Source organism: Eleginops maclovinus, chromosome 15, assembly GCF_036324505.1.
Source record: "Eleginops maclovinus isolate JMC-PN-2008 ecotype Puerto Natales chromosome 15, JC_Emac_rtc_rv5, whole genome shotgun sequence".
NCBI lineage: Eukaryota > Metazoa > Chordata > Actinopteri > Perciformes > Eleginopidae > Eleginops > Eleginops maclovinus.
In genome coordinates this window covers 17,133,069-17,151,823 of record NC_086363.1, presented here as the reverse complement: position 1 = coordinate 17,151,823, position 18,755 = coordinate 17,133,069, and the positions used below count along the sequence as shown (strand labels likewise).

The following is an 18,755-nucleotide window of genomic DNA, read 5'->3' as shown; positions in this document are numbered from 1 at the left end:
AGAAGGTAAACCATGTGACCTGACAGCCTGGAGAGTAGCTAATGCTAGGGCGGGGTTAGGATCAGAGAGTAAAGTGGTTATTATCAATATGTGTAAATTACACTAAATTCTCATAATAGACATTTATATACATTCATTATTTTAACCTGATGTTTAGGTTTACCTTTATTTAATTATAATTCATTCATAATCATATAATGTGAAATTAGAGGAGTGAGTTTTAATGTTTGCATTGACTCAAACTCTTTATAGCCTAATTACAAATACAGTATGGATCTAATTATTTATGCCTAAAGTTTTGAACAGAGGAAATGTTGGTAAAACCCATAGACTTAATGGTAAACTAATATTTACAATGATATTATAATAAAATACAATTATACAATTCATGCTTCATTTAGCATTTATTTCCATCTACTGTCTGGTACAATAAACTGCATTCATGTTCCACACTAAGCTGGTTTAAGCTATACAAATATAAATAAATATGATCTCTCTTTACTTGATAAACGATTCACAAATAAACATCCCGGAAGATTCCAGTAAATATTGTTGTAATAAACTATAGGATATATTTTAAATCGGGAAAATGTTTTAATATTATGTTATAATCATAGATATTACACTGTAAGATGTATCATTTATATAAATCAAGTATATAAAAAGTGTCTGGACTGTGAAAGATGCAAATTTAGCTCAAGCTCTTAAAGTAATGTTCCCTCTTTTATATATATTTTTGTATTTAATTGATGTTATTCATTGTCTTAGTTTTTGTTACTATTTTTCAATTATTTCTATATTTAATTCAATGCAGTATTATTTTCAAAGATCATAAAAGTCCACTTTCTGTCGCCATCTGCTGGACAATATGAAAAATGATTTTTACTTTCTATCAGACGCCCCTTCCCTTCCGGCTTCATTTTCGCGCGAGTTCTTGCAGAGGGAGGGGTCACGTGGTGTCACTACACATTCTATTGGACAGCTTCACATTTACCCGCGGACTATGTAAAACATACGTGCCTAGCTGACCAATCACTTGTGACGCTCTACTCGTCCCCGGCACGCAGTGGCGCGAAAACCCTTCAGTGTGTAGTTTGAGGGCAGCAGAGCACACACTGTACCGATCTCCTAGAATAATTTAAAGATTTAAGGTAATATAATTAATTGTTAAAAATGTCGACCGACGTCGTAGACGACCGGGAGATGAGAGAGGCTCAGAGGGATTACCTGGACTTCCTGGACGACGATGTAAGTCCATCTTCTATCATGTTAAAAACGTTGTTATGGGATGAAAAGAGGAACCATGCGGTCACAACAAAAGAAATCACCTTAATTTACTTAGTTAGCAAGACATGACGTCAGTTAACAAACGCTATGTTCCTATTACGTTTTGTGTAACAGTTGTCTGTTTTGCGTCTAATTGTGTTTTAATTTGAGTTCAATGTAAACTGACGCGTCACTTTTCTTAAGCCTAGAAATGTCAAATCCTTTTGGATTCACAATGAAAGACACCGTATTTTGTCCGTTTTCTGCAGCAAGACCAGGGGGTTTACCAAAGCAAAGTCCGGGACATGATCAGCGAGAATAAAGCTCGACTCATCGTCAACATCAACGACCTGAGGAGACGCAATGAGGCCCGAGCTGCAAAGTAAGGAGGGCGACTCTTTGTCAAGGGAGCGGATCTGTCACTGCCATGTCTTCATCAGTTATAATACACACTCAAAACCTTTGGGACAGCTGATCTAAAAACATTTGATTCACGTTTTGAGTGTCACATTCTATATTATTGCATTATTTGTTATACAGTTGAAGCTACGTTTACACATTAAAGCCTGCTACAGTCTTACTTGGTCTCAAACATTGCTTTAGTGATCTTAAACAAATGATGAAAATGGTGTTCTGTAGCATCCTGTAAAAATCTTTACCAGGGTTTAAATTCGAATTTCTGGTGGACTAGGTCAGTTGGTGAGCCAGTTGTTATAAAATGCATTTTGCATCCTACATGTTATAATTTACACTGGTCTTTTGACATATAAAAGTACCTGTGTATTCACCAAATACACATTGTCATGCACGTTCAAAGACAAAATGATTATCACCCATATTATTATCAATATTTATGCCATGTTTATCTCATCACAATTTTCTATTGGTGTTAGTGAGAAAAACATTTATATTGCAATTTCACCTTTTGAATAACCGCACTGCAATTTCTTATGTTTTGCTGCAATCCTGCTATTGTACGACATTGGAATATTACGCTTCACTGCAATATGTAGTAGTTAATACTTTTTTTCAACACTTCTTATAAGCATATACAATTTAGAAGATGTTCAAGGCTTGACCCCAGCCCAATCCAACCCCACAATTTTACACATCTTGAACATTTAATTGAAACCATAATCTCTTTTGCTATGTTACTTTGAGTGTATATGACAACACAAAAGCCCCCAATGTTAAAGCTATGGTTGCGTCCATGTCTCATCCTCCTCTTGTTTCTGCCAGGCTGATGAACAACGCCTTCGAGGAGCTGCTGGCCTTCCAGCGGGCTCTGAAGGACCTGGTGGCCTCGGTGGACGGCACCTACGCCAAGCAGTACGAGGAGTTCTTCATCGCCCTGGAGGGCAGCTTTGGCAACAAGCACGTCACCCCGCGAACCCTAACCTCCCGCCTGCTGGGCAGCATGGTGTGTGTGGAGGGCATCATCACCAAGTGTGAGTTGATTTGCCCTGTCTCTGGGCTCTAATAAGCACTACTCTTTGACAGCTTTGTGTATGAGTATAAATGTGGGTGTATAGTGTGTTTTTCATCCAGAGAACCGGGAAAGAGCTTTGTTCAAACATAAGAAGTGAAGCGCCATAATAAATAAATGTACATGTGAGGACAGAAATGTTATGGAAGTTGCCTTCTTCCTCTTCTAATAACTTATTGCGGTACCTGTAGGCTTATGTTCAAGGTATTAAGGTAAAAGTGTCAGCGAACTGATTTCATTTGTTTATTGCAGACTGGCTTCTTTCAATAAGTCTTTCTGCATTTATAAATACAAATAAATAAATATAGATATATATTTTTGATTTTTATAAATTATTATTAGTCAAATGTGTTGAAAGATAGATTTCTAAAGACCAATTTGCCAATGATGATCCCATCAAGGGATTTAATGACACGGTAAAGTCATTTTGTAGAGGAAATATCACTATCAACATATACAGCCATGGAAAAAATGAAGAGACCACTTCAGCATTATCCTTTTCTCTTGTTTTATTATTTATCGGTATGTCTCTTTTTTTGTAATTTTTTTGTATTGCATTATATAAACTGCTGACATTCTTTCTCTGTGTTTGAATTCAACAGACACTGGAATGGCTGATATACATGTAGAGATAAAGATTTTGGAGTGGTCTCTTAATTTTTCCCGAGCCGTATTTTGCTGCATAGCTTAACATTTCTGGCATTATATTGCGGAAAGGCACTCAAACAAATGGGCAAATAAAAGTTTTAAGTTAAAATAATTATCTCAACAAAATATTTAGACTTGGAAAAACCCTTAAATGACAGTCAGATTTTCTCAGAATAGATTTACTTTCAAGGTAGTATTAAAAGCATGTCCATCAATACAGCATTCATTTCTTCTTCAGGTTCTCTGGTGCGTCCTAAAGTAGTGCGCAGCGTCCACTACTGCCCGGCAACCAAGAAGACGATGGAGAGGAAGTACACGGACATGACCTCGCTGGACGCCTTCCCTTCCAGCGCGATCTACCCCACCAAGGTTACTATACTTTTTATTATGAAGTGATGTGCTTAACCCTTAGGTCAAGCTTTTTTTGTGTATGCGTTTTCACACGTCACTTTAATATACCCGTCTGTCCACAGGATGAGGAGAACAACCCTCTGGAGACAGAGTTTGGTCTCTCTGTCTACAAAGACCACCAGACCATCACGGTGCAGGAGATGCCAGAGAAAGCCCCCGCCGGCCAGCTGCCGCGCTCCGTGGACATCATCCTGGACAACGACTTGGTGGACATGGTCAAACCTGGAGACAGAGTGCAGGTTATCGGGACGTACCGCTGCCTGCCGGGCAAGAAGGGAGGATTCACCTCCGGCACATTCAGGTGATGACTGATAAAGTGGTAGCAACTGCTGCACAGTAAACTTTGTGATCTTGTTATTAATTTCCCACTTTCTTCCTGCTCAGGACCATCATGATAGCCTGCCACGTCAAACAGATGAGCAAGGAAGTGTCCCCATACTTCTCTGCGGGGGATGTCGCCAAAATCAGGAACTTCAGCCGGGCTGGGAAAATGGTGAGGGTTTAACCCTTCTCCTGCTTTCAGCTTCTGCTTAGAAAAATGTTGACATGGAAAGAGCCCAACCATGGCAAAAAAAGAGAAAACTCTGACAATAATTGTGTGGGCTATAACACAGCTTTAAAGCCTTTCAAGGTGCCCTATAATGCAAAATGCTCTTTTTGATGTCTTTCATACATAAATATGTGTCCCCGGTGTTTAAGGAGACTCACTAAGTGTCAGAAAATACAACCCTCTCTCTTTTCCTCCTTACCCACATCTCTCAAAACGGGGGTACAAACGAGCTGATCCAGATTTGCTGCCGATGTGACCTCATATCGGAAATGTGGGCTGGCTTAGCATTGATCTCCTGGCAACATCCTGTCAACGTGACACTTCCCAACCTATCGTCCGCAATAAACAGTGGCGAGCTGAATCCCCTCCGCAGCACCTCTGTGTGTCTGTGCAGGATGTCTGCAGGAGGGACTTAAGAGTTGTTGTATATATAATACATATAATGTCTCTGTTCTAGTGGTAAACACTGAGAAGTGTTTCAGAAATAATGCTTGATGTGGTTTGGAACATAAAATGGGTTTTAATCACAGCAGCGTTTAGCTGAGTGTCTCCGTTAGAAACTTCTCTCTTCAGACAGAGAGGTCATGTGCTCTAAAGGGGCGTGGCCAGCTTCAGCTCAAATCAAATTTGAAGCGACAGTCACAGAATCAGCACTTTTGAAAATGGAGCTGAAACAGGGATAGCGGACATGCTAAAATTCATGATCTGTGTGGTATTTTGGGCAAAACACGTCAGAGACATGTTTTTATATATAATTGAGACCTATAGTATATGCCAGTGATTCTTAAACTAGGGGTCGCGACCCCAAACGGGGTCGGCAAAAACTTCCGTGGGGTCGCAAAATTATTTGTTACTTCAGTCGGAAATTAGCTGTTATAACACCTGGTGAAACAACGAAAAATAAAATGTCAATACAATGAAAATCTGCCTTTTTCTCATTCCTACACGCTGTTAAGAGGGAGAGAGAGAGAGAAAAAAAAAAGTTGCCCAGCTTTAAATGGCGTTTCGAATCGTTTATTGGTCCTATGATAGAAACAATGTAACAATCTGCGCCCACTGTTCAAACTCAATTTCTTCCCGGTTTTTTTACAATACGTCATAGTTAACTCGCCACGTTACTAGCCACGTTTGTGATACTAGCCACTTTTTTAGCCACTAGCCTAGTTATAACTTTCATCAAAAATGGACAGGTGGCTGCTAAAAAACAATGATTTGAGCTCAGAAGTGCCATCTACCTCCAGTTGTGCACCTACTCCTCCGCGATCCTCAGATGGGACAAGTTTGGCCGGTGGTGAGAATAAAAAAGACCCACCAACGAGGCGTCGCCGATACCTGAAAGAATTTCTTAAATATGGATTCACGTGCCAGGTAAAACATGAGCTCGACCACCCACAGTGTGTTATTTGCGGCGATGTTCTGGCACATGAAAGTTTAAAGCCCACAAAAATGAGACGACATCTCGAAAGCCGACATCCAGATGATGCTCAGAAACCCATGACATTTTTTTTACGAAAAGAAGCTGCGCTGCATGGGCAAAAGACCGTTGTGCATAGCCAAGCTACTGTGCCCACCAAAGCCTTGGCAGCGTCATACAAAGTGGCCCACCTTGTAGCCAAAGCACAAAAGCCACACACAATTGCTGAAAGCCTCATCCTTCCTGCAGCAATTGCGATGACCACAGCAATGCATGGTGAAAAGATCGCAAGTGTGCTTAAACAGATTCCCCTCTCCAATGATACCATGTCCAAACGCATTAACGACATCGCTAATGATATGAAATGCCAGCTCATCGAGAGAGTGAAAAACAGCCGGTTTTCTTTGCAGTTAGACGAGTCTACTGACTTGACTAATGTAGCCCATTTAATGGTTTTCATTCGCTACAGTCATGACGGGAAACTGCATGAGGACATGCTGTGCTGCTCTCCGATGGAAGGAAGATGTACTGGTGGAGACATTTTTAACTGTCTTAATGGTTGGATGGAGGAGACAGGCCTGGATTGGGATAAATGCATAAGCATATGCACTGACGGTGCCGGGGCTATGATGGGAAAACACAAAGGGCTGAAAGCCAAGGTCCTTAGCGTTGCACCACATGTCAAGTTCACACACTGCATTATCCATAGGGAGGCCCTGGCATCCAAGACACTTGAACCCGAGCTTAACAATGTTCTTCAAACAGCAATCCAAATAGTGAATTCGATCAAATCGCGCCCTTTAAATTCACGACTCTTCGCCCTTCTCTGCCAGGAAATGGGGTCTGCACATGAATCCCTTCTTTTTCATTCAGAGGTAAGGTGGCTTTCACGGGGCAAAGTTCTTACACGCCTGTTCGAGTTGCGAAGCGAGGTGCGCACCTTCCTCTCAGACGTGCATTCCCCTCTTGCAGACCATCTCACTGACTCGAGATGGTTATCACGTCTTGCATACCTGGCGTGCATATTTGACAAATTAAATAGTCTCAACCTGTCACTACAAGGCCCCAGCACAAACATCCTGACCCTCTCAGACAAAGTGAATGCTTTCACAAAAAAATTGCAGCGTTGGGCAGCCCGTGCAGAGAGTGGGGACTTTGAAATGTTCTCGGAGCTGCACGACTTTTTGGAGAGTGACATGAATGCCAATTCATTGAAAGAGTCAATAACCTGTCATCTTCGTAGTCTCCTCGACAAATTCAATAAGTATTTCCTCACGGAGAATGTAGAGCCTTTTGACTGGGTACGACAACCATTCACCAACTGCTCCTCAAACAACCTGCCATCTGAGCTCGAGGATGCGCTGATTGAGCTGTCCAGCGACCGCACATTGCAGGCGTCGTTTGCCTCAAAAACTCTAGATGAATTCTGGCTGTCAGTTGTGCAGGAATACCCCGGGTTGTCCAAGGCTGCCATGGACATCCTCACGCCGTTTGGATCAACCTATCTGTGCGAAAAGACATTTTCGTCCCTGGCCTACATAAAGAACAAATACAGATGTCGTCTCAACAGCATGGAGGAGAATCTTCGTGTTGCTGTGAGCAGCATCGATCCCCGAATTGACCTGCTATGCTCGCGGAAGCAGGCCCATCCTTCTCATTGACATGGCGTCCGTATAAGAGGAAGTGAGATCGTTCCAATCATACACACTCTCTGTTGACTCTTGACTCCCGTTTGATTTGGACATTTGTTTCATTGCTTTGTTTGTTCCAGTTCTTGTTTGCGTTAATAAATTGTTGCCGCCCAGGCCTTTTCTTACACATTGCCTATTTGTTTTTGCTTGATTGACAGTCGTTACCATGGGTTTGCAATGCATAACGTTGTCCTGGCAACGCGATTTACAGCCCGCCCCCAAACAACCAAACTGCAGATGGCATTGCTGTTTCTTTCAAAATGTATGACTATCACTCAAATCATTGGAGACGCAAACTCGTAAATTAATTCACACAAAATCGTTCCTTTTCCATAAAATAATCGTCATACATTGTTAATTTGTTTGGATTGGAACAAAAAATCGGTTGCTACGGAAACGTGACGTCACACTTACACACTTTTGGGAAAGTGGGGTCACCAAACCTCTCCAGTTTTTTTTGTGGGGTCGTCAGACAAAAAGTTTAAGAACCACTGGTATATGCCATAATAGAGCATAGGAGACCTTTAAATTCTAATAAAAAAACACTGTTGAAACTCCTAAATAATTGAACAAAAATGTATACGGTATTGCAGGCAGGTTCCAATACTGGAAAAGGGGGCTACAAATACTTTACATAGTGAACTATTTACATTTTTACAACTCACTTCTCAATCAATCATTAAGGATCTGGTTTGTACCGCCGTTCATTTTTGCTGAAATTTCAAATGGAAGTGTAGAATAAAGTAGTATAAATAAAATAACTCCATTTTAAGCCTTCAATTAGTTTAGGCTTCCTGATTAAATTGTCAGACGCACATGATTTGTTCAAAGACTGTTGGAGACCTGATAAACGTGATGATCCGACTGCCTATGATTGATTGGGTCATTTAAAAAAACAAACCATGTGGGTTGAGTAACAAATGAAATGTCCCTTCTGTCTTTTATTAGGATGTGTTTGATCAGCTGTCTCGCTCCCTGGCTCCCAGTATCCACGGCCACGAGTACATAAAGAAGGCCATCCTCTGCATGCTGCTGGGCGGCGTGGAGAAGGTTCTGGAGAACGGCTCGCGCATCAGAGGAGACATCAACATCCTGCTCATCGGTAACACGGTTTTATTTAGCTGACGAAAGTTGGATTGAACAACTTTTTATCTTTTGTCATTCCAATCAATCGATCACAAATTACACAGAGATGGGTGTTAACGTTAGTTTCCTCATTTGTTCACCAGGTGATCCATCGGTGGCAAAGTCCCAGCTGCTGCGCTACGTGCTCCACACGGCACCCAGGGCCATCCCCACCACCGGGAGGGGCTCCTCTGGAGTGGGTCTGACCGCCGCAGTCACCACTGACCAGGAAACAGGTATGACACACAGACACTGAAACAACGACTCGCACACTTTCAGCTTTTGCTTTAGCTTGAATGTCAATTTCCTGTGGTTTTCTCCCCCAGGTGAGCGCAGACTGGAGGCGGGGGCCATGGTGCTGGCTGACCGTGGCGTGGTGTGCATTGATGAGTTCGACAAAATGTCCGACATGGACCGCACAGCCATCCACGAGGTGATGGAGCAGGGCCGCGTCACCATCGCTAAGGCCGGCATCCACGCCCGCCTCAACGCCCGCTGCTCCGTGCTGGCTGCAGCCAACCCCGTCTACGGCAGGGTGAGGGAAATGATAGGCTAGTTATTACATTTCTTCACAGATATAACCATGAAACTCCCTAGTTAATCACCCAAATTAAGACCATAATTGTATCGATTTCAAGCTTTCTGAAATATTACGTTTAATAATGCAAATGAGAAATTATTCTATTCAATATGTGCTATTTTAAATGTTCAAAGGGAACTATAAAAACTGGATGAAGCCATGTGAAATGTTCTTGCCATTAGAGGAAATAATAATAGTTTGCAGGCCATAAAAATGTTCGCCATGTGTTTAGGATAATATGTTGTTTAAATAAAGTTATGACTGATATTTAAAGCAACCCTTATCTGAAAAAAAGTCAGTCTGCTCATAATAAATATTGAATGAGTATACATTTTAAACAACCACCTGTTCTGAAATGCTTTGTTTGAATATGCAAATTAGGCCTTATCCATTTCTAATTTGTGATGTATTTAAGAAAATGAACAGACACAAATGGGCAAAGTTAGTCCAAATAAACACCTAAATATGTATTTTCTCTCCACTAGTCCGAAAGAAGTCATGTTATGGATCAAAATGATCGACAGTATCCATCCTTACGCTTTCCTCCCTCTTAAAGTGTTCATGGTGCTCTGTGTTTGCAGTACGACCAGTATAAAACCCCCATGGAGAACATCGGCCTCCAGGATTCCCTGCTGTCTCGTTTCGACCTCCTCTTCATCGTGCTGGATCAGATGGACGCGGAGCAGGACCGCGAGATCTCAGACCACGTGCTGAGGATGCACCGCTACCGCAACCCCCGGGAGCAGGAGGGCACAGGTACGGTGACGTGAAACTTAAAAACTGCATCCTGTGTAATTCAATAGTGTTCATTGAATGGTGTTCATCCCTACTTTGTTTTTTTAGCCATGGCTATGGGCGGGACGGTAGACGTCCTGGCTACAGATGATCCAGACATAATCGCAGAAGAGCACGAGGAGCTGCAGATCTACGAGAAGCACAACAACCTGCTGCATGGAACCAGGAGGAAGAAGTACGCACGCAGAACCTGGACTAAAAACATCAAAATGTCCTTTTTTATCCCCAGAAAACCAACAAAAAAAATGGTTTTCCTTTTTGTTTCAGGGACAAGATTGTGAGTAAGGAGTTCATGAGGAAGTACATCCACATCGCCAAGGCTGTGTCCCCTGTGCTGACAGAGGAGGCAGCCAATCACATCGCGGAGGAGTACGCCAGGCTGAGGGGCCAGGAGCAGATGGGGGCTGATATCGCCAGGGTGAGAAAAACACACCCACTTTTTATATACGTACACAAGAGGATGTTATTGTACACACACAGGTGGGGGCGGATAGACTAAACTCCTTTTGTGATGCACATTAGGATGGGGCAACTTCTGCCTATAACATTATGCTCTAGATCGTTTAACCCTGACATGATTTCTGTATGTGGGGGGGTGGTTTGAAAGGCTGTGTGATTACGATGTAATATTAGTGTAACGAGGTTGTCATATGGGTGTAACCGTGTAACATGTGTGTAAAGTTGAAAAATAGCAATCAATTAATTTTCCCTTTTTTAAATGTTTTTTATAATTATATCATTTTATTTCTACAGGATGAGTGGGCATAAGGTTACAATACATTAAACATTTCATGACACCAATAATCCAATTAACACAAAAACACACTAAAATAAGATAGTACTCACCAATGGGAAACACTGTATACACAAAGAGACTACAAACAATAATAACAGAGCTAATGAAATGGTTGTCAAGTTATAGTTCATCCCCACTTATGTATTACAAACAAACAAACAAACCAGGACAACACCTCCCCCTTCCCACATGCCTCCCTTACGCAATCAATTCATTTTCCAATATACTTGTCAATGACCATTTAAGGGTTAAGCCACACACACACACACACACACACACACACACACACACACACACACACACACACACACACACACACACACACACACACACACACACACACAGCCTCCTCTCATTCTCTTACAGTGCTGTCTTCTCGTCAAATGTATGATTTACTCTTAATGGTAATCTTTGGCCAATAATTACAACCAACCCATGCTTTGTCATGTGACCTTTTCACCGTGTCACCACGCTTCATCATCTATACACTACATGACATTTAGCTGACACTGTTATCCAAGTTCTCCAAAGGATTCATGCTTTAACTCCAAAAGGCATTTATTTTTTCTTTCCCTCATTGACAATTCTTCTCCACTGGTCTTGAGAATTGTGTAGAATATCGATATTTTAGAAGTTAGATATTCCAGTAGTCCAGACAACTCAAGTAGAAGCTGCGCTGATGCTAGTAGCTGATGTTTGGGGTTATATGGGAGTGTTCTGACCTTGTCCCCCTCCTCTTCCTCAGACCTCTCCTGTGACGGCCCGTACACTGGAGACTCTGATCCGTCTGTCCACGGCACACGCCAAGGCCCGGATAAGCAAAATTGTGGAGATGGAGGACTCGGAGGTGGCCGTTGAGCTCGTCCAGTTCGCCTACTTTAAAAAGGTCAGAGTCCACGGTGTCTCCTGATGAATGGAATGATGTCTTTGTCTCCAAACACAGATATTAAGCGATGCTAACGAGTTCTGATGCAACGTGGAGAAACCTTGTTTTTTGTTTTGTCTGTAGGTTCTGGAGAAGGAGAAGAAACGGTCGAAGCAGGTGCGGGACTCTGGTTCGGAGGAAGAGGAAGAAGAGGCATCCACTCAGCATTCACAGAGAACTTCCAAAAAAAGGTAAAAAGGAAGGAGACTCAGATGAACACTGGGTGACGCTGTTGTTTCAGTCATTAATAGCACTGTTCTGTGTCCTGCAGGGGGCGCAGTGGCTCTCAGGGCAGCGATGCCTACAGCCCATACGACTTCACTGAAGAGCAGGATGTTCCTGAGAGTAAGCATCACACCACACATCCACAACCAAACCCAATCGCAGTTTAAGACATCTTTTATGTTGGTTTTTTTAAGGCTAAGAGGCAAAACAATCTGTTTGCAGAATCGGAATACTTTATTTATCCTGGGGGAATAGGGCCATGTGACAGTTGCTTCTTTTTTAAAATAAAATATAAATAAATAAAATCTTTCTCTATTTACAAAAGACAATGCATTATTCTGGTATTTTATTTGTATTGCTTTATTTAGTAGGGTGTTTATGGTAAATGGACTGTACTGTAAAGCGCTTTATGTAGTCTTTTCGACCCCTCAAAGCACTTCATTCGAGTCATTCATACAGAGCATTTCCACTAGCTCTAGGGAAGCTAACATTCACACACCGTTGGCCATCAGGAGCAACCCAGGGTTGCCCAAGGATACATCAACATGTTGACTGTTGGTGCTGCGAGCAAACCGTCAACCTTCTGGTTAAATGACCAGATTGCCCCTTATGTAAAGTTATTTAGAACTGCTCGAGTTCTGAAGCAGTTTCTGTGGTTTTGAGTAGCCGGCAGCTCCTCTCTGTATGTAGTGGATTTCTAACGTTGGTCTTTCTGCTCTTTAGTTCAGGCCGGCACCCCGAAACCAGCCAAGTCTCTGCAGGAGGAGGAGCCCATGGAGGCCTCCTCAAAGGCCGAGCTGTCTGCAGAGAGGTGGGTGATGCGTTTAAGTGCTCTTTATATTCTAGATATTTTGTCATCAGCAGCAACCTATGGTGAATCAGAAGAGTGTTCCCTTAAGAGATGATAAGTTTGAGTAAAACAATCTTTCACTTCCTGTCAGACGTTGCTGTATGACGTAATCTAATCTGTGCATCTCCTCCTCCAGGCTGAAGGAGTTCAAATCGTCGCTGTTTGCCGTGTTCCAGTCCGCTCACGCTCAGTCGGTGAAGATGAAGACGCTGATGGAAGACATCAACAAGGGCCGCGAGAGCCGCTTCACGGAGCCCGACATCCGCGCCGCCCTGGCCCGCATGCAGGACGACAACCAGGTCATGGTGGCCGATGACATCATCTTCCTCATCTGAGGGGCCGACATTTCTGAAATTGATATCATGGACTTTAAAAGAAACTGGGATGCATTTTCAAATGTACATTTACACGGTATTGTTCACGTTTACTCTCCGGTTCCAGTCATGAAACAACGGAAATATTTGAAAGCATTTACTTTCACGGTGGTTTTTGATCCACTTTATTTCAGATTGATCAATTTGATCAAACCCCCAAACCAACCACGTTATTAAGTTGTCACCAACACTTGTGATGTCTGGATTTGTATATAGTTGAAGAAAAATTGTAGCTCTTGTGTATTAAAAGAAATAAAAGTAATGGGACACGGCTTTGGTTCTGAAATGAACTGACAGTGTTACATTACAGAATGTTACTTAACCTCTAACACTCTTCTTGTTTTAAAGGGGGGGCAGGGGATCTGTATAATTATGCAACATAGAATTGGTACACCTCATCAGAGGGCTGGGAACCTGAGGATTAAAGGGGCCTGGCATGGGAACATACCTTTTTGAACATTAAAGCATGTAAAAGCAGAGGCACAAAATACCAAAAAAATTAGCATTGTCCTGTATGTCCTCTGAAAACAAATATCCAGTTGAAAGTTGATTAAAAGGATCTAAAATCCCTCCTTTATACCACATTAAAACAGAGACCTTGAGGAACACCAAAGGGCAACATCAGCTGTGATCTGATGATTAAACCTTTTTTGGATTTGGAGATTTTTGCGGGGATACTTGTGTGCATAAACTTGACCAAACTTTCGAGCGTTATTTAGCTAACTTCCCATCAGGCTAGCATCACATATTTTGTGACAGCCCTTTGGAAGACAATGTCCAAGTTGAAGACGTAATGCATTTGTCTTTATATTTAGGCATTACGTGGCTATTTAAACACTTTATATGGGGGGAAATCACTCCATGCATCAAGTTCGAGCAGGAAGACATACAGTGGGGCAAAAGTATTTAGTCAGCCACCAATTGTGCAAGTTCTCCCATTAAAAAAGATGAGAGAGGCCTGTAATTTTTATCATAGGTATACCTCAACTATGAGAGACAGAATGAGAAAAGAAAATCCAGAAAATCACATTGTAGGATTTTTAATGAATTTATTTCAAATGATTGTGGAAAATAAGTATTTGGTCAATAACAAAAGTTCATCTCAATACTTTGTTATATACCCTTTGATGGCAGTGACAGAGGTCAAACGTTTTCTGTAAGTCTTCACAAGGTTTCACACACTGTTGCTGGTATTTTGGCCCATTCCTCCATGCAGATCTCCTCTAAAGCAGTGATGTTTTGGGGCTGTCGCTGGGCAACACAGACTTTCAACTACCTCCAAAGATTTTCTATGGGGTTGAGATCTGGAGACTGGCTAGGCCACTCCAGGACCTTGAAATGCTTCTTACGATGCCACTCCTTCGTTGCCCTGGCGGTGTGTTTGGGATCATTGTCATGCTGAAAGACCCAGCCACGCTTCATCTTCAGTGCCCTTGCTGATGGAAGGAGGTTTTCACTCAAAATCTCACGATACATGGCCCCATTCATTCTTTCCTTTACACGGATCAGTCGTCCTGGTCCCTTTGCAGAAAAACAGCCCCAAAGCATGATGTTTCCACCCCCATGCTTCACAGTAGGTATGGTGTTCTTTGGATGCAACTCTGCATTCTTTCTCCTCCAAACACGACGAGTTGAGTTTTTACCAAAAAGTTATATTTTGGTTTCATCTGACCATATGACATTCTCCCAATCCTCTTCTGGATCATCCAAATGCCCTCTAGCAAACTTCAGACGGGCCTGAACATGTACTGGCTTAAGCAGGGGGACACGTCTGGAACTGCAGGATTTAAGTCCCTGGCGGCGTAGTGTGTTACTGATGGTAGCCTCTGTTACTTTGGTCCCAGCTCTCTGCAGGTCATTCACTAGGTCCCCCGTGTGGTTCTGGGATTTTTGCTCACCGTTCTTGTGATCATTTTGACCCCACGGGGTGAGATCTTGCGTGGAGCCCCAGATCGAGGGAGCTTAGCAGTGGTCTTGTATGTCTTCCATTTTCTAATAATTGCTCCCACAGTTGATTTCTTCACACCAAGCTGCTTACCTATTGCAGATTCAGTTTTCCCAGCCTGGTGCAGGTCTACAATTTTGTCTCTGGTCTCCTTTGACAGCTCTTTGGTCTTGGCCATAGTGGAGTTTGGAGTATGACTGTTTGAGGTTGTGGACAGGTGTCTTTTATACTGATAACGACTTCAAAAAGGTGCCATTAATACAGGTAACGAGTGGAGGACAGAGGAGCCTCTTAAAGAAGAAGTTACAGGTCTGTGAGAGCCAGAAATCTTGCTTGTTTGTAGGTGACCAAATACTTATTTTACCGAGGAATTTACCAATTAATTAATTAAAATCCTACAATGTGATTTCCTGGATTGTTTCCCCCATTCTGTCTCTCATAGTTGATAAAAAATTACAGGCATCTCTCATCTTTTTAAATGGGAGAACTTGCACAATTGGTGGCTGACTAAATACTTTTTTGCCCCACTGTACATTCACTCCACAGCTGCAAATAGTCAGCTCATCATGGGCGTTCTCTCTTAACCAATTACATTTCACCTAAATCTCCAGCAGCCAATCACCATGCTGCAGTCAAACGTTAAAATCGCTCTCCTCTTTCCTGCAGTCAGCTAGTATCTAAACTAATCCAAAAACCAAATCCAGACCTTCAGCATCACTCTAGACCCTTCCCCCCCCCCCTATTATACTCACGACTGCGTCTCCTCAAGATATACAATATCAGGATCTGGGTCTAGTGCCAAAGACTATAACATTTATATCAAGTGGCGCATGTGTCAATAAATGTTCTCTCGGCACAAAGTGAAGTCTGCCCAGATTGAAATGACGTTCCATGCTGCATTGGTTACATGTTGCAGGCAACCCTGGCTGTTTTACTTCGTTTTGCTTGTAACATCATGTAGATAATGATCAGACAGGATGGGGGAACTTTGCAATTTCCCAGAAGAGCCCTTCTCAATTGATGCAACCTCTTCCCGTGTGATTACAAGAAGCATTTAATTTGAAACCCCCAGGGAGTCGAGGTAGTGCTTTGTGTGGGAGGCAGGAGCCACAAAGTTCATACACCCCCTCACCGCTCTGCTTCTTCAGAGCAGCTGTAGTTCATCAGCTCTTAGTGGGATTGTATTTTATGTAACAGGGGATACACGTCATCGTCGCACCCACTTGATGAAGAACAACAGTCGCTGTGTTTCAGATGCGTAATGTGACACTAATGGGGCTCTGATCAGTGGCGATAACCTCTCGTGGTGGAGGAACCCCAGACGGTAGCTAGAAACCGCTTCCACCCCCACGCTGACTCAGATCACACATCCTGCCCCTTCCTCGCTCCTCTCACAGCAGAGAGCAGGTTTAGTTTCAGTTTTTATTTAACACCGGGTGATAATTGTTGCTATATTTCAAATACATAAATGATATAGTTCAGTTGTCTAGTGTTGAAATATAAGAAACTACAAGTATTGTTCTTGGGCACAAATTTGAAGTACTTTTTTTCCATTCTACTTTCTTCTTCTACTCCATCTATCTCAGCGGGAAATATTTCAAAACATATAACGCTTATGAAATGTGTTTTTTTTAAATAAATAAACTGCCCAACATAGTCAAGTACAGCTGAGATTTGCTACTTTTCCTTTTAATGATTTGAATTTATTTGATATAGTAAAATATAAATAAATAACTCCTTTAAATCGTTTTGAATGTTAACTATTGTTTGGACAAATATCTCACAGTTAACATTTATGCATGAGAAATAATAATGTATTTACATTTTATATAATGTAATAGTAGTCATTAGGGGAGGCCCTTTCTGATATATTCACACTGTGGTTACGCAGAGCTGGCAAGTAACAGAGTACACTTACTCATGTACTGTACTTAAGTACTATTTTGATTTTACTTTTATGCTTCTTTGTACTTCTACTCCACGACAATTCACAGGTAAATGTTGTACTTTTACTCCTCTACATTTATTTAATACCTTTGATTCTATACAGGTCTGGATTAATGATGGTAAATATAATCAGCCCTTAAATCAGACTTTAGTTCACCTGGAGTAAATCCAGCAGCTACCCTGCAGTATACAAAGCCATTCAAACTAGCTGCAGCTTTACCAGCTCTGAGAACACTTTAATGATCAATAATTATAAAACATATCAGAGATATTACTCTGAAATGGACCAATCATACAATGACTACTTTTACTGTCGCTACTTTAAGTACATTTAGATGAGAGTACTTTCTACTTTTACTGGAGGAACATTTAGATTGCAGGACTTTTACTGTGACAGAGTATTCCTACACTCTGGTACTTTCACTCAAGATCTGTAACAAGTTTCCCACATCTTTATTGAAGCCAATGGAAACGCTTTAGAAGTTTGCTTATAGGTCATCTATTTTTTTTGTCTTTTCCTAAAGCAATCCATCAACGTCTAGGAAAATAGACTTACTTGCTCTCCTGTATAGATGTGAAGACAGACAGCTAGATATATTAAAAGACTGAAACGGGCAAACAGCCAGCCTGGATCTACGTCTAATTGATATAATATCATCCTTTATTTGTTGATTATGTTTTGTATTTTTGATCTGAATTTATACTTTTATAAAGTTAAACACTTTCTTTTTAAATGTAGTGGAAGGAAAAGTCAAATATTTGCCTTTGAATTGCAGTGAGGTAGAAGTATGAAGTAGAACACAACTTTCTCCATGTGTAACAAATGGCTCATATAGACCTTTATCATGGTGGCATCTGTAAGAGGCTGCGCTCGAAACTGTCCCTCTCATGTTACACCGAAAAGAACTGAAACGTTGACTTTGATTAAAGGTATTATGTCAACATATTTCACATTACTGTATCAGGTTAGTCGAAAGCAGTATTATTAAGTTTAAATAGATTCAAGCTAATAGTATTGCTTCCAACTAACTGACACAGTTACTGGACATTTGTGACATAATACATTTAATCAACGTCAACGTTTCAGTTTTTTCAGTGTATAAACTCATCCAAGAATCTCTTATTTGATATTCTATGTCTGGTGCTCTTTGTTTCCGCTCACCTTTTATCTGTTTCAATATGCAACTTTATCATTTTGTCTTATTCGATGAATTCTTTTAGGATATAATAACTTGACACAGATGTACTACATGTAGTTTTGATGGATTTTCCCCTTAAAAAACCAGTTGTTAATTATTTATTAGTTACAGGTAAAGTATTTTGGACCATGCTTGGGTTGACCAAAACATTTTGTGGCTTAGTATCCTATTTTCACTTTTGAAATAACTGTATAAAAGCACAACACTGTTTTATTGGCTTATTTTAACAAAGTGATCACATGATTCCTTCTGATGTTATTGCAAATATGCTGTAAGCTAGCTAGCTAACAAAGCTTACCCAGTCATTTCAAATATAGTGACAAAAAACGTACAATCATAGCATCAGGGGCCACTGTAACACAGAGCTTGAACCCCCCTGTGGCCCCCCTCCAAAAGAATAACCCTATGATAATGCAATTCATGTAAAATACTAAGTTACTGTGCTGTAATCGGGCAAGAGTTAACAGGGATTTTTTCATTAATGTAACTTCATAAATTGAAACTAGGTTACTGAAACACATATGTGAC

General features: G+C 41.4%; 1 protein-coding gene across 1 annotated transcript; it reads left to right on the top strand.

Moving 5' to 3' along the window:
• Positions 1-1,056: 1,056 nt before the first annotated feature.
• On the top strand, positions 1,057-13,453 carry mcm3 (minichromosome maintenance complex component 3). Its single transcript, XM_063901435.1, has 17 exons — positions 1,057-1,248; positions 1,536-1,648; positions 2,506-2,714; positions 3,639-3,769; positions 3,874-4,112; positions 4,196-4,304; positions 8,415-8,568; positions 8,696-8,827; positions 8,918-9,126; positions 9,753-9,927; positions 10,015-10,141; positions 10,234-10,384; positions 11,508-11,648; positions 11,772-11,878; positions 11,959-12,032; positions 12,636-12,723; positions 12,899-13,453. The coding sequence occupies exons 1-17, from the start codon at positions 1,174-1,176 to the stop codon at positions 13,095-13,097; spliced, it is 2,433 nt and encodes an 810-aa protein (XP_063757505.1). The 5' UTR covers positions 1,057-1,173; the 3' UTR covers positions 13,098-13,453.
• Positions 13,454-18,755: the final 5,302 nt, after the last annotated feature.

Bases quoted from the DNA above. Each gene is read 5' to 3' on its own strand.
- mcm3 (XM_063901435.1), top strand. From the start codon at position 1,174: ATGTCGACCGACGTCGTAGACGACCGGGAGATGAGAGAGGCTCAGAGG. The intron at 3,770-3,873 runs GTTACTATACTT...GTCTGTCCACAG, and splicing joins GCGCGATCTACCCCACCAAG to GATGAGGAGAACAACCCTCT. The intron at 12,033-12,635 runs GTAAGCATCACA...TCTGCTCTTTAG, and splicing joins AGAGCAGGATGTTCCTGAGA to TTCAGGCCGGCACCCCGAAA.